General features: G+C 43.1%; 1 protein-coding gene across 3 annotated transcripts in view; it reads left to right on the forward strand.

Annotated features, from left to right (window-relative positions):
- SH3YL1 (SH3 and SYLF domain containing 1) overlaps positions 1-16266 on the forward strand; it is an 898181-nt gene that overhangs the window by 99738 nt on the left and 782177 nt on the right. For all 3 annotated transcript variants that reach the window (XM_078647885.1, XM_078647883.1, XM_078647884.1), the window contains exon 2: positions 4504-4614. In XM_078647885.1, coding sequence (XP_078504011.1) covers positions 4504-4614 — 111 coding nt within the window. The remainder of the gene's footprint in view (positions 1-4503; positions 4615-16266) is intronic.

Raw genomic sequence — 16266 nt, forward strand, 5'->3', positions numbered from 1 at the left:
AGGCCCTGGGTACATGTAGTATCATGTCTTTGCTAATTTTACCATGTTTTAAGGAGATTATAAGAATTTTAGTTCTAGTTAGTAGTGGTGAAGTGCACAGGGTCCTTATGATGGTAACAAAAGCAAATTTCAGAAAACAAAGGGTGAAGGCTGCAGAGTCACTACTAAGCCTTCTGCTCTTGTAGCCACTTCTCGACTAATATGCTTTTTAATGTATTGACCCCACCCCAGTTCATTTTAGTGCAAATTATAATAACTCTGTTATATGCCGATTATCCTGGTGTTATTGAACAACATTTTTGATCTTGTTTGCAATTGGAGATGCATTTATGCATATACAAAGTCTTCTGATTGTCAGGCACGCTATTGTAGACGTTTTACTGTCTAATAACCGTTTTGAAAATGACCAATTATTTCACACTGAGAATTCAGATCCTCCCAGACATTTTCTGTGAATGGTTCTCACATGTTGTAGTCATTGTATTTGTTGTAATCCTACAGGTACTTCTGTTATTATTCTCCAGATAGAAGTGGATAGCTGTAGTGTTTGCAAACACTACAGCTTTTCTTTCAGTTCAGTTTCAACTGCCTGAAATGAGCCTGGCTGCTTTCGGCACTGCTAGCACTCAGTACAAGTAAACCTGGCCATTTTTGGGACTAAATGTCCTAATCCAGCACACCATAGCACACTTATGAAGTCTTTCAAACTACAACAACATATCACTATTTTTAACACAGCAGCAGAAGTGAGTTCATTCAGTGGGGTGAGGATCTGTGCCATGCATTTTAGTGAGTTAAAATGTCCAACCAGTGTAGAGGAAAAACATCTCTTCTCTCAGTGCTACATCTCAAACAATCACCAACAACAGAATGTTGCTTAAGAACTGCAAGATATTCGGTGGATCAGGGACGGTGTTAACCTCAAAGTCTATGAGGCAATGTGTTCCTAGATATGTTTTTAAAACAGCATTTTAAAATACAATCAATAAAGAAGCACTGACTCAAAGAGACAGCTGGATTAGAATTTATAAAAATTCAAAGGCACAATATAGAAATAGTAGATTCAAATGCAGAAATAATCTCGCATAGAAATCGTTTGCCATCAAATGCAGAATAATATAATAATGGGATACGCAGAGTTTCAAATGTGCAGCAAAACCAAATCTCACAGCATCCCTGAAGGCTCAGCAAAGATCTCAAAAATAGTTCAGGCTAACCCCCCAAATTCAAGCATTTAAATATAGTTATCATGCATAGAAATTAAGAATTACAAAATCAGCATCGTATGATCGTAACTCTAACAAATCCTATTTTCACAAGTCTAAAAGTCACATAGCCTTAGCACTAACTCACTACATGAATGTAGATTTGCCCCTTATGACCTAGTGTCATATGGTGGTGCTGGAACACAAACAGCAGTGAATGATTATGAATGAATGCTATAAGGTGTGCAAGCATAAAAAGAATATCCATGGGAGGATGCTCATTTGGTTTCAAGCCTCCAAGATGGGTTGAGACCATCTTCAGAAACAACCCTTCAGAAGAGACTCAAAATATTGTTGTTTAGGCAGACTTAGAGCTTTTTAGTCAAAGTCTGCTATTTCCATTTTAGATATTTCTGTTTTTGGTTTGCTCTTTAAGATAGCAATCTTCACTTAGGGTTATGTGGAGGGCAATCCTAGCATGGATGCACTCCAGTTGGAGTAACCAGGTGCTTCATAAATAAAATACTGTCATTATTATCAAGAAGGACGTTGTTTAAAAAATGCAATATAATTTCTTCTAGTAAGCTCTTCGAGAACAGTGTCATTCACAAATAAACAATCTACTTACTATTGTACATATGGGCCAACGTGAATTATTTTGAAAAAGATGTTGAGACCTAGTTAGGCTAAGCCAGAAAAACACACTTTAATGCATCCCAATAGTTTTGTTTCAATAGTATTGCCTTCTTGTTGAAAATGGCCCTTTCAGTAGGGTCACCCCCAAACGTTTTGCCCTCCTCCTCCCCCTGAATTTGTTTGTTGGCCCTAGGACTCTGCACTTTACCATTGGAAACCAGTGCTAAAGTGCTTGTTCTCACTCCACTAAGCATGGTTTAGTTGGCATTTAAGTGAACTAAATATGCTAATTAGGTACAAGTCCCTTGTAGAGTGGTGCACATATACACAGGGCCTGTAAATAAAATGGTACCAGTGGGCCTGCAGCACTTCTTGTGCCACCCACTTAAGTAGCTCTCTAAAACATGTACCAGGCTTGCTATTGCAGCCTGAATGCAGTGCCACACTGCCATGTTGACTTGGCATTGAAGCCCCCTTACCAAGTCTTAAACTCCTTTTATTGCATATGTCACCCCTAATGTAGTCCCTAGGCAGGGGTCTGTGTAATTGAAAGGTTGGCCAAGTACTTGTAAGTTTTACATGTCCTGGTTTTTACTATTGTGAGGCCTACCACTCCGATAGGATAACATTGGTTATTTCTGATTACATTTAATAAGATGTAATAACTGATTGAGAGGAGGTTTGTTGTATCTCATGTTTGGTACCTATGAAATTGTAATGATAAACCCTTCTTAATGGTAAAGGTAAAGGGTATAGAAATAGGACCTTTAGGCCTGCTCGGATTTTTCATTACAATTTTTTAAAAATTGCTGCCCTCAGTTCTTTGTGCCTGCAGCATGCCTTGGGTCACATGACTGGGTGTAGCTGACAGTTCAACGTTGTGAATGCCTCTCGGATAGTCACACAATAGCTCGGTTAGGTGTGCCTCAGTGGGCTATCTGCTGGCAGGATGGCGTGGGGGCTGAGCTGATCACGGCCTCACGCCTGAATAGCTTGTACTCTGCTCTCACACAAAGGGCCTAACGATCAAGTATTGTCGATGCATCCAGCTTGGAGCCAGGACAGGGAAAGTCCAGAAATTACATACGCTTCAAAGAACGTTTGCCAAAGCATCTCCCACCTTCAAGAAGAAAGTCACTAGAGCATACAAATAGGACCTTCAGACCCACTCTTCAGTTCACTACTGGACCTAAGAAAGACTATCGGAGGACTGCATGCCGCTGTCACCTGCTGTGCATTCTCCAGACTGTTGCTGTACCTCGATGAACTGCTTTGCTGTTTGGAGACTGCCTTGAACCCTCCAAGGTTAGCTCTGCCGTTGCGCCCTGAATCTTCACCTGCACCCATGATTGACAGAAGTGATTCCAAGGGCTAGTTTAGTTGGCTCCTGTTTGGAGCCACTGGGACATAACAGACTCTCACCATCTTGAACTGCACCTATACCAAGCCTGAGTGAGTCCTGAACTTCAACATGATCTCCCTCCACTCCTTGCACCTTGGTTGTGGTGCTAAAGCTGCCAGACGGGCATTTCCCAAGATACAGGACTTTGGCAAAATGTGGCCAAAAAGTGCTCTGAGAACCAGGAAGAGTGGGACTAACTTGCTCATCTATGCGCCTGAGGTGCATCGCAGGTCAGATTGACTTTGGAGCTTCTCCTGCTACGTTCTTCTTTGCTGCAGCAAATCCATTTCAGTGGTCCTTCGCCAAAGGAGTATCCAACCACGTGGAACTGTCTTTGGCTGCAGCCTTCTGCTTCTTCCTGCTGGAAAGTTTTCGACTTCTATTTTGGCAGCTTAGTCTAAAGGTAAAAATCGTCACCACAGCTTTGCTCCATGACCATCTGATGACGACACGTCCTCCTTGGACACTCCTGTAGCCTTGCCTCACAGAACTTCTACCTTAATCAGTAACTTTTTCTTCAAACATTTTCTAAGTGCCCAAAGTAAGTGCTGACCAGGCCCAATCCACTTTCTGGATTCGAACCATGTTCCATCGCGGTCGGCCTTAATGTTTGACTTTGACACGGTCTCGCGTGACCAGGTGTCCGTAGTTGGTGTGTTGATCTTTTAGGCGATAGATTTCACTTCAAACTTTCAAAAATCATACATCCGGTTCTCCTGATTTATTTTCTGTCACTTTGGTGTCAAATAATGTATAAAAGTGTACTCTATTGTCCTAAATAGGTTTCAAATTTTTGTTGTGTTTTTACTTGTACTGATTGTGTGCTGCATAATTACACTACACATTGCCTCTAAGTTAAGCCTGACTGTTTTTGGTTCCAAGCTATCCAGGGTTAAGCAGAGGCTAATTTAGTAACTTTTTGTGGTTCACCCTGCAAAGGATTGTGACTGTTGCTTGACCAGGGCTCACAACCCAGTCAGCCAACAACACAATTTCTAACACTCCTTATCTGCATGCGTGTATGATTTGAGGTGCAGAACAGCTAATATTAATGCAAATTTTAGTGTAATTGTACAAAAGCTTCTACAGTTGGTAGGCAAAAAAATTATTATTACTGATAAGTTATTTTGTTATTGACATTATTTATGATGCTTATTAGAACACAGAATGCCAGCTCTGTTATGTTTAATGAAAAATATATAATTACCACAAATTGTAAAAAAATTGAAAATATATGAATTACAATTGTTTGTTTTTCAGTGAATAATCCGATTCCATCCAACTTGAAGTCAGAAGCAAAAAAGGCTGCTAAAATTTTGAAAGAATTTACTGATATAAGCTCTCGAAGTGGACCGGACAAGATTATACCACGTCAGTATTAAAATGAATTGTAGTTCAAATGTTTTTGCTCCTGCACTGCTTACTGAATTTGTAATTCTAGGCAGAAGCGTGATACGTTTGAAAACATGTGCAATAGTATGTGTTGGTGTTTGAGAGGGCGAGGAGTTATTTAAATTTACTTGTTGTTAATGTGGGAACGCACTTAAGTTATGGACAACTAGTACATAGTATTCTATTCCATCTGTGCATTTTCTTCCATTACCATTCTTCTCAGTGCAGAATGTGTTTATTAGATGAAATTCAGAAGCAGTGTTGCTGGAATACTAGTTTTAGAGATGCCAAATGTTCACTTTATTCTCCCTCAACTAAGGAAATAATCTTCGCCTAGAAGTAGACCACCGCTGGCTGTTCCAATACTTTTATTTTATAGCTGTACCAAAAGAATGCTTGCAAATTTGAGTAATATAAATCAATGTAGATTCACCAATAGTAATGTTGTAGTGGAAGTGACATTACTGGCACTTTGATCCTGGGTGGCCCTTAAACCATGCCCACACAACACCTGTTTTGTTGCTTTCAGAGCCTTATTTTATATTTAGGTCGAGTCTACCAGATGACATTGTTAGATTACCAAGAACGTACAGGGGCTTTGAACCCACCCATTGCTTACCTTAGGTTGGCATTCCTGTCTCTCTCATTTGCCTTCTTATTTATGTCCCAGCTTGTTGATGTAATATTAGTCACTCCAATGAGAGTTATGTTTTTGATCGGCTGGCTTCAATGCTTCCTCTACTTGCTTTCCAAGCCCTACCTTTTAGGTCTCGCCTGAGCCAGCGCGCATGCGCTGCTCTGCGAGGCATTTTGTAAGGGCTTCCAACTGAGACCACAAGCATGTGCGTGTGTGTTCTTTTTTTGATAACAACCTATTGGCCTTTGCGTGCATGTTTCTAAGAAAGACAGCACTCAATTGGCCAAAGGCGGTGCATGTCTCACCTTTGCATCCGCCTGCGGCCTAGGGCTTGTGAGAGCGAGCATCAGAGCCATCTGTTTCCAATTATTGCCCACGCGTCTCGCGTTCGCGTTAATTGGAAACAGATGGCTGGCAGAATCAGAAAACAAAGTTGCTGGTATGTCTGTCTGAGAAAAGTAGCAACCCGACAGGAAAACGTATTAGTCAGAAATACAATTGACAAACATGAATGATTTCAAATGCCCCATATGGATGTATGGGTCACGATAAAACGTAATTTTAGCTAAGAAAAATGTTAGGCTCATTCGTTTAGGCGGACAGTAGTTGAAGCTCCTGTGAGCGGCAGCAGTCTCTTGGCGCTGCACGCTCGAGCTGGGCTGCCTTGGCACAGCAGGCAGGAGACGTCACTGCTGCTGTGCCCGGCTCCGCCGCCATATCTACCGGTACTGGCATCTTACTTAGCCGACAGTGGGCTAGAACCTGGCAGCCGCTGGGTGTTTGCCTGCGGGTATGGGGCCGAGGGACAGGAACAGTTGCTGCTACAGTCTCGGGTCTTTCTGCCGGTGCAGAGAAAGCCTGGAAGAATACCAGCAGGCGCTGCTCTCTCACAGACCCTGCTGCCTGAGCGCTGGCACCTGGCAAGGGAGGAAGCATGTCCGTGTTTTCGGAGGCAGCGCTGGAGAAGAAGCTGTCAGAACTCAGCAACTCGCAGCAGAGCGTGCAGACGTTGTCCCTTTGGCTTATCCACCACAGGAAGCACTCGCCACTCATCGTCACCATGTGTGAGTGCGAGTTGCGCAAAGGTAGAGCAGCCAGCGAGAGGGGGTGGGCAAGTACCTTGCACCCCATCATTTCACAAGCCTCTACACCCCATCATTTTACAGGCCAAGACCCACAGCAGTGCACAACACACTTCTCTTCTGCACAAATAAAAGAGCGGTATAAACAATATGACCACCAGGCTCGGCACAAACACTGGCACCTTCCCCAACGGACATGCGGACACTGTCGCCACCATAGCTCCCACCTTTATTATAAGCGCAAACACTAGCTTCACAAATCCTTAATTATTTAGACCTATCCCAGGGCAAAAGCATTTGCCACAACCAATCCTAATACAAAAGTGCAGATGCAGAAAAAGCTGTGCGCAGCAGGCGGTAGCGTTTCGACTTTTTAACATCCACCGTAGCCGGAACACCCTGTGTTGCTCTCAACTCCATATTCTCGTGCTGTCTTGCACCTTCAAAACTCAAATGTATGTTCAGAGCTTTTCATCCAAAAAGTGCACATCCTATTTTCATTTGACCCAACAACTTATTGCACCAGCGCGGCTTTCCGATGCCCGATAAAGGAAACATGGAGTTCACAGGTTTTCACAGTTCTCAGCAGTGGATAAAATATTTCACTGGGTGTAGAGTGGAGGCAGCTGTCGAGATCAAGTATGGAAATGTATTATTCTTGAGTAGGGCTGAACTTTTTTCTCCATTAACTAGTGCGTGCTGAATTGGTCCCTTTTGCACTCATGAACTGAAGAGCCACATCCGGTTTGAAGGGCTAGAACCTGGTGATAAGGTGTGTCCCTTATCACCAGGTGTGATATTTGTTGTAGTGAGAGTTTGAACTGATTTCAAACTGCGAGTCTCGCGCTTAATTTGTAAGACTGAAGGCCTCCTCTAGTACAGTTAACTGCTACATGGCCAATGCTGATATTGTCATCTCCCACTTGTACAGCAACATGTCCATTAATAGGTATAATTAAATAACCAAAGAGAGGAAAAAGAGTAAATCTTTAACACGGTCCAGCGCACATCTTCACCAGAGATGAAGCCATAAATAGGTGTAGTGTGCTGTTCCTCCATGACACTGTATTACAAGTCGAAATGGTGCGGTCAGGATCACCAATTGGTAATGGATGGTACCATTCTTGGGATACAATTGCTCTCACCCTCCTAGGTGGCATTTTTCATCATCGAGCTTGCTCTTCGCTGTGCAGTCACTGCAGAACACAGAAAGCCTCCAAAAGCAGAACTCAAACTGGTATCTTTTTACTTTATCCTGGCTTGGCGTTTGCCATGGTGCATGTGAATGCTCTTCAATGCAGGATGAAGGGCGTGGTGGTGGTGTGGTTAAAATTGTCTCTGGGCAATCCCTCTTCTATACGTAATATTCCTGGCGAATGTCTATGCCCAATTTAAGAACAAACCGTGAACCAAGTGGGCATAGTAAGGAGCCCTTGGTTTCACTGTGTGATAAACATGTTTCATGCCCTGGTTGCCCAGAGAGTCAAAGGCATTTCTTCAGGACCAAAGGTAGCGTATCTCCTGGGTTAGGTCTCAGTACCAATTTTGTTTGTAAAGTTCCATCAAATTGTTCCTTAGGTTGCAAATATGAGATAAAAGTAAATATTACAACGTACAAGATTTCAATACAACATAAATACACTCCACATAATAACACTGTGCTACATAATCACACACCACATAATTACACTGTACTCAATGCAACATAAATGCACTCCACATAATACCACTGTGTGACAGTTACACGCCACATAATTACACTCTACTTAATGCAACAAATACACCGCACATACCACTCAGTACCATTTAATTACCAGCCACATAATTACACTCTACTCAATGCAATATAAATACACTACACATAATACCACTGTGGCACATAATTAGACTCCACATAATTACACTCTACTCCATGCAACATAAATACAGTGGTGGCTGGTGAGGTTTCAAAGTGGTGAGGCGTAAAGGTTGAGAAGGTGTTACCTTACCAGTGAGCAAGCCTGACTGACATAAGAGTGGTTTGAGGTGGGTTACTTCCCCAAGAATAGCAGGCAAATGGTGTATTTTAAAACAAATTTGAAAAAGCATGACGGTCTATAAAGCTATTGTCTACATGTAGTCATTACATTTTTAAATACATTCAAAACTGCCCCATATCTTAATGTATTAAATGTGTCTAACAGGCCAGAATGGAAGCTGCACGTCTGCTAACCCCATGGACACAAGAGCCATATGCACAAAGTCAAGGCTGGGATCTCCAAAGTTTACTACCAGAGGGGAGCCTATATGTTATGCCATCATTACCATCACCCACCCCATCAAATGCAGCCATCAGTTACATGGCTTTGTCCTGACAAATGGTTTGAATTGAAACTGCTTGCATGTTTAAAGAGGTGAAAAAAGCTGCAATCAGAAGCAGAACTCAGAAGTACCAGCCTTCTAAAAACAACAGTTTTATCCAGGCCACATTTCATTTGACACTGCGACACACATGTTGCTGGTTCATGCTGCAAGACGTGCACACAAAAATCATAAAGGGACTTTACATTACAAGACTGTGTTTGCGCAGTGCCATTGCCTGTAACCCCATTGGGAATCTCTGCCGACTGCCTGGGTACATAACGTAAAGGAGGAAGTGAGTAATAACTACATTTTTGCGCCTGCCTGACAAAATAGAAGAGGATGCCAGGCTACATTAAAGATTTACAAAACACAAGCACAATACATGCCCGCACTCAGCACAACACCATGCAGGCAGAATACCCTTCCAGGTCACTTAAACCTGCCTCATACCCTCGCCTTACCACAGGAGCCCATTTTTCTGCTGTTTAAAGATAAGCTTTCAAGTCTTGGCATATTTACCAACTTCCTCCATTCTTAAAGCTCCACGTCGCAGCACTTTCTTTTTCTTTCCTGGATGATGAAGTGAGGAACTTTATGAATGCTCCAACCGAAAATGATCCCATGACGAGGAGTAAGCGGAAAAAATAAGTGATCTTACAATTTTGGCTATATAAATCAACAAACCAAATAACTTGGATTGCCGATTTTATATTGCGAGAATTGTCATATCACTTGCTTTTTCTAACTCCGAACACAATATTACATCACAGCTGTTATCCTTATAAATTCATTTATAATTCGTGTTTGTGACTCAACACCAAAATGCCATAATAATAATTATTGAGCTACTTTCAGGTTCATTGTTGGTTTTGAGTAAGTAGAGCGTGCTGGGGAGCCGAGTAATTAGTGAATGCTAATGAAAGTGCCTCCTTGAATCATTATGCTGTGAGTAGCTCGCTTTATGTAACAATGGACTGTTACAGCTAACCTACACGTGTCAAATAATTAACGCATACCGATCATATTGGTGGTGATAAGAAATGAAGACATTCCTGCTTTAAACTTGCATTATAAAAAGAATTGGCTTTGTTTAACAATTTGAGAATTCCAGGTCCAATCTAGATGTTACGTAGAGAGTGCCCATGCAGGGCTGGTAATGACAATAACAAACACCAAATGCGGGTAAAGCAGCAGAAGACGGCAGTTCCGAAAATCTTGTCTAACGGATGCCTAAATATCCGAAATTGAAAGCCAGATATGAAATGATAATTAACGACAGTCGCGGCCGGCATGACGAGTGGACGGGTGGGGGAGAGGGGAAGGGCCGCGCGGGTTTGTGGGAGCGGCCCAGGACAGTAATAAAATAAAAACGTACCGTCCCCCAGGTCCTGCGTTTTCCTGCTGCTGCAGATGTCCAGTCCTCAGGTAGCTGTCACCCACAGGCAGCCTCCCTCCTCTCCACCTATCACAATGATTGGTAGGCGCAGCAGGAGAGCGCCCCAGCCATGCTGTTTTCTTCTGCATAGAAGAAATGGGAGAGTGGGCGGTCATGTTCGGCGGGGAGGGGGGGGGGGGAGGGAGTGGCTTACCCACTGTTGTTCATACTGACTGTTTGGGCGGCCTCAGGCTGCCCAAACAGTCCGTATGCACAACAGTGGGCAAGCCACTCCCCCTGCCCTTGAGCAGGACCGCCCACCCCCAACCAGGCTCTTCTGCTTTCTCGCAGTCCGTGGAGGCAGAAACATAAATGGTAGTTATTACCATTTATGTTTCTGCCTTCTCGCACTGCGAGAAAGCAGGGGGGGCAGCGCCCAAACGCCCATATGGAGGAGTCGCCACTGCATAAATACACTCCACATAATACCACTCAGTGCCTAACATAATTGCACTGTACTCCATGCCACATAAATACACGCCACATAAATGCACTCTATACCACGTACCACCAATCAACATAAATGCACTCCACACCATGACACGATTTCACTATGCATAATTTCACTCAACACCACAGTTCCAGGGCACACAGTTCAACTCCACACATTTCCAATACACACCGCATTATTACACACCAAACAACATATTTCTTCACTTTCTTGACTGTGTGCATCTGCCCTGCCTGCTCGATGTTGCTCTCTCATTCGTTGCTTCTCCTCCCCATCCTCTCTGTTGCTTCAACCCCTGCACCTTTCTTCTCTGTCCTATTGCTTCTCTTACACTCTTCACCCTCCATGTTGCTTCCCTCATCCACGGGTGAAAGAAATTAAGAAAAATACTTAAGTGCTGCTTACTTTTGTTTAGTTTTTTTTATTTGCCGATCCATCTTGGTGTTGTGTAACATTTTAGGACCCTATTGTAATTTTCCCGATTCATGCCCTTAAATAGGTATAAATCACTATATCCTTATATAGGCATAAGAATCAGAACCATATTTAGACATAGCTCATGCAGTCCAAATACGGCAGGGCTACTTCCACTAGTTCTGAAAATCTACTACGATTTCTTGGAAAACTCAGCTTCAGCAGCTAGGGACTTCCCCTTGCTCGAATACTGACTTGTCCAAGAACGTCAATCGCTGCACCTTCAGGGTATAAATATGCCCACACTTGCCATGGCAAACACACAGTGGTTTGGAGCAATTCGACTATCTACTTGCCCGACGCGCCCTGCTACTGCAAGTGCCGAAGGAAGCCAACCCTCCAGCAGACGCACTGAGAGAGCGCTGTCTTTCTCTTGCCGAGAAATCCAGCTCCAGTATTTCCAAGCTACCCTTGCGGGTTGTTGGGAAATAGAGTCCTGAGCCTGACCACCTTCTTTCCAAATCAAGGTACGGAGCTGATTAGACCCTCAGAGAAATCTTGGACAGATTCTTGACAAAGAATACTACATTTATGCTACACCTCACTTACTTCTTCCCTCGTACTAAGATTAGGTTAGGTACATCGGGGTAGGCGTATTTTAGAAGCACCAGTTGAGTACTTTTAGCCTCTATTATTTATGTATGTATTTATCTATGGTTTAGGAACCATACAATGCTCTTACAGTATTATTTTATTCTACTCTTTTTACTGTATGAATTATATTTTGCAACGGGTTTTACGATTGTAGCAGTTCATTTCCTATGCTTGGGAAAGAAGACTGTTCAATAAATCTTTTTATTGAAAACGCCCGTCTATCTATTTCTCTGCACCTCTGGTGAAACGAAGCATGCACGATTGACTGAGTAAAATATCTATCTATTGTTTCCACGACTCTGAAGATCAGTTTTATCTTGGGGAAACAAAGTTATCCTGTTTATGCGGTTGTCAGAAGCTAAATCCCTTCTTGTGAACTCAAGAAAGTTTCTAGTGACCTCTGAGCTAGCTCTCACTCACAATTAAGTCTAATATATTTAGATCGAGACCTAGTAGACATAAGTCCCACATCAAATCTATAGGATATATTATTCCAATGCGCAGAGCCTATTGGGAAAATAGGAACTACACTACATGGCGCCCAACGTTTGGTTTGGTAAGGCACCAATTTAACGCTAGATACTGGAGTAACTCAGTCGTGCTTTTCACAAAGACCCCTTTATCCCGTAAAAACTCCAATAGACGTCTGGAGTGGGTTAAAGGATAAAATATCCGCCTTAAACTGAGTAGGACGAAAAATCCTATTTATTAGTTTTTGGTTTTGTTCAACGTTGAAGGAGACAGTGTTCCAAAATATTGTGCACCTTATCTTTAATTTCCTTGAAACTTGCTCTGCAAAACTTTCAACAAAATGTTGGATACCGACGAGGATAATCACGGGGGAAGTGGAGCTGCAAGAACTGCAACCCAACCGGGTTTAGATGTTACAGATTTCCAACAAAATGACCCGGATGCTCTAATCATCCCGGAAAACGTAAGGAAAGCCATAGCTATAAAGCTTATAGAAAATGGCCTATCAGCAAGAGGTGGTAGTCATATTTGTCATAGAGGCACATGAATATCGGCAGACAGAGGTATTCTATTCATGGATTATCTTTCCACAAGCAAATCCAACAGCACATGTGTTCCACTTCTATAAGATGGAGGAACCTCCAGCGGAATACGCTCCTTTCAAGGACATTGAAATTCCACTAAATTACCAAGAGCATCAGCTCTGGTTTAAAGGCGCCTTACAACATCAAAATCACATTACCAGGCTCGGTCCACTAGGTAGACCAGGAGCAACATGGCCGATACTAGCCAGCTATACACCACATCCTAACATTGAAAGAAGGACAGATGTAGAACTGTTAGCTCAGCTAAAACAATTAATTAAAATCCATAGACAATTGGTACAATATGTTATGCGGACTTTAACAGTCCAACCTGCTATAAGAATTCCACAGCACACCCCTTATCAGGGGAACACAAACAAAATTACACCACAGACTATACAATCAGTCATTGGTAAGTTGCCCACAAAAAGAGAATAAATTCCATTTTGGTTAGCTCAAAAAATTACTCAAATAGAGGCAGTATTTCCGGGTAGTACACCTCATGAGAAACACAGGATTTTAACAAACTGTTTACCAATGGGGATCGCACCACACATGGAGGACTGTTACACTTGGTGTACAGTCTTTTCTTCGATCTACACAAAAACATATGGTGTTCCGTCAATGGCGGTAATACCAGACGTCCTGAAACAGATTCAAAATGAATACGGACCAGAACCTGCCTTGAATCTTGGTATGAAATTAATAGAAGATTACAAACAGGTCCCGGCTATATTATTAGCTAACATTAAAGGTGAAGCAGCATCCGTGGCAATCCGCCCAAAATTAAAAGAACTTGATATTTCTGAGCAACCGTATGAACTTGCTAGATTTATTGAAAAATCCTATGAAGAACTAGGAAGAGATAGTTTGGGTGGGAAACCAGTAAAACCTGAACTGACAGAAAAACCTGAAAAAGTTTTTTATCAAAAACAATCTCACTACACCTAAAAAGAAGTGGGAAAATAGTAGACAGTCCCTTCCTAAAGAGCAGCGTTCTCAGTCCAGAGGTAGATCTCCTCAAAAGAAGCACTCTGAAAAGAGGTATAACCTTAGAAATGGGGATAATTTAAGAAAACCTGATAGATATCAAGATACTGATACACGCTCCTCTCGTACCTTTCAGACTTCCTCGCAGAAATCCGAAAGAAGAGGACGATCAGAACACAAAGAAGGTGTGAAGTCCAAAGACGATCAACACGTTCCAAAAAATAAGAAAACTCAATTCACCAAAAAGAAAGTAGCAAGTATTAAAATCAGACATGCCGAGGATCTTGAGGACATAAATCAAGAACTGGGAGTGGGCCCAGACAATGCTGGACAGTGCAGCAGAGGGCACCATAGCTCGCAGGATCCTGAAGGATCATCTGGAGACAGTGGATCTGAATGAATGCATTCAAGTTGAAACTGCAGATACCAGGGTTAGTGTACCACACAAGTTATATGAAGTCACACTCCGGATATAGGGGGACATAACTAGGAAAATAAAAGCACTCTTTTGGGAAAAACTATCAAAGGGTTACAACATCCTTCTGGCTGAAAAAGACTGATCATCTGAATTTGTCAGGTAGTGCCCACATGGCCAAGAGATCATTATTCCAGCCTTCTCAAATCACATTCCTATTCATAATAAATACACCAATGCCAGAAAATGGTCTGTGGCCCAGGCTCCAGCATTATATAAAAATCATGTGGGATGGGATGAGGATTCTCCTCACCACACAATCCAGTTAAAGAATCAACCAACTACTCAAAGGCAATATCCAGTTAAGCAAGAAGCTAAAAAAACAGGTCAGGGAGATCTTCGATCAACTTGAATACTTAGGGCTGATTGAAAGATGCACCTCGTCCATGAACAATCCTTTATTTCCTGTCTCCAAACCAGACAATACATATTGTCTAGTCTTGGATTAAAGACATTTAAACTCCTGCTGCAAAATCTTTGCAGTACAACATGCACACAGTGTAGCACTAATGAATAACATTGTTCGCAAAAAATACAAAACTACATTAGATATTTCAAACTGTTTCTTCTGTCAAAACATTGCACTTGAAAGCAGGTACTTGGCCACTTTCTCAATAATAAGTTCAAGTTCAAGAATTTATATAGCGCACTACTCACCCAGAGGGTCTCAAGGCGCTTGGGGAGGGGGTTCATTATTTATCGAATAGCCAGGTTTTAAGTTCTTTTCTGAAGGAGATGTGGTTCTGTGTAAGGCGGAGGTGAGTGGGGAGTGAGTTCCAGGTCTTGGCCGCCAAGTAGGAGAAGGATCTACCTCCCATGGTGGATCTTTGGATACGCGGAACTGCGGCGAGGGCTTGATTGGAGGATCTTAGTTGGCGGGTGGGTGTGTAGAAGGATAGTCGAGTGTTGAGGCATTCGGGACCTAGTTTGTAGAGGGCCTTGTGTGCGTGGGTGAGGAGACAGACCGTTATTCTCTTGTTGACGGGAAGCCAGTGGAGGTCTTTCAGGTGGCCGGTAATGTGATCTTGGCGAGGGATGTCCAAAATGAGCCTCGCTGATGCGTTTTGGATGCGTTGGAGTTTTTTCTGTAATTTGGCTGTAATTCCGGCGTAGAGGGTGTTTCCGTAGTCTAGTCAACTCGTAACCAGTGCGTGGGTGACCGTCTTTCTTGTCTCGGCGGGGATCCAGTGGAAGATTTTTTTGAGCATACGAAGTACGTTGAAGCAGGAGGATGAGACGGCGTTGACTTGTCTGGTCATCGAGAGTGAGGAGTCTAGGATGAAGCCAAAGTTACGTGCGTGGTCCGTGGGTATGGGTGCTGAGCCCAGATCCGAAGGCCACCATGAGTCGTCCCAGGCAGAGGGGGATGATCCTAGGATGAGCACTTCTGTTTTGTCTGAGTTAAGTTTTAGGCGGCTGTTTTTCATCCATACGGCTACTTCTTTCATGCCTTTGTGAAGATTGGTTTTGGCGGTGTTGGGGTCTTTGGTGAGGGAAAGGATCAGCTGGGTGTCGTCAGCGTAGGAGATGATGTTAAGGTTGTGTTGACGCGCGATGGAAGCGAGTGGACTCATGTAAACGTTGAAGAGGGTGGGACTGAGTGATGAACCTTGTGGTACGCCGCAGATGACTTCGGTGGCCTCTGATTTGAATGGGGGAAGTCTGACTCTCTGAGTTCTCCCAGCTAGGAACGAGATGATCCAGTCCAAGGCTTTTCCTTTTATGCCGATGTTGCTGAGGTGTTGTATGAGGGTGCTGTGACAGACAGTGTCGAAGGCGGCGGAGAGGTCAAGTAGAATGAGGGCCACTGTTTCTCCGTTGTCCAGTAGTGTTCGGATGTCGTCTGTTGCTGCGATGAGGGCGGTTTCGGTGCTGTGTTTGGCTTGAAAGCCGGACTGTGAGGTATCGAGGGAGTTGTTGGATTCAAGGAAGGCGGCGAGTTGGCTATTGACGGCTTTCTCAATGACTTTGGCAGGGAATGGGAGGAGGGATATGGGGCGGTAGTTTAAGTTCAGAGGGGTCTGCTGTGGGTTTTTTTCAGGAGGGCGTTGACTTCGGCGTATTTCCAGCTTTCTGGGAAGGTAGCAGAGTTGAA

This window comes from Lissotriton helveticus, chromosome 6, assembly GCF_964261635.1.
Source record: "Lissotriton helveticus chromosome 6, aLisHel1.1, whole genome shotgun sequence".
NCBI classification, from domain to species: domain Eukaryota; kingdom Metazoa; phylum Chordata; class Amphibia; order Caudata; family Salamandridae; genus Lissotriton; species Lissotriton helveticus.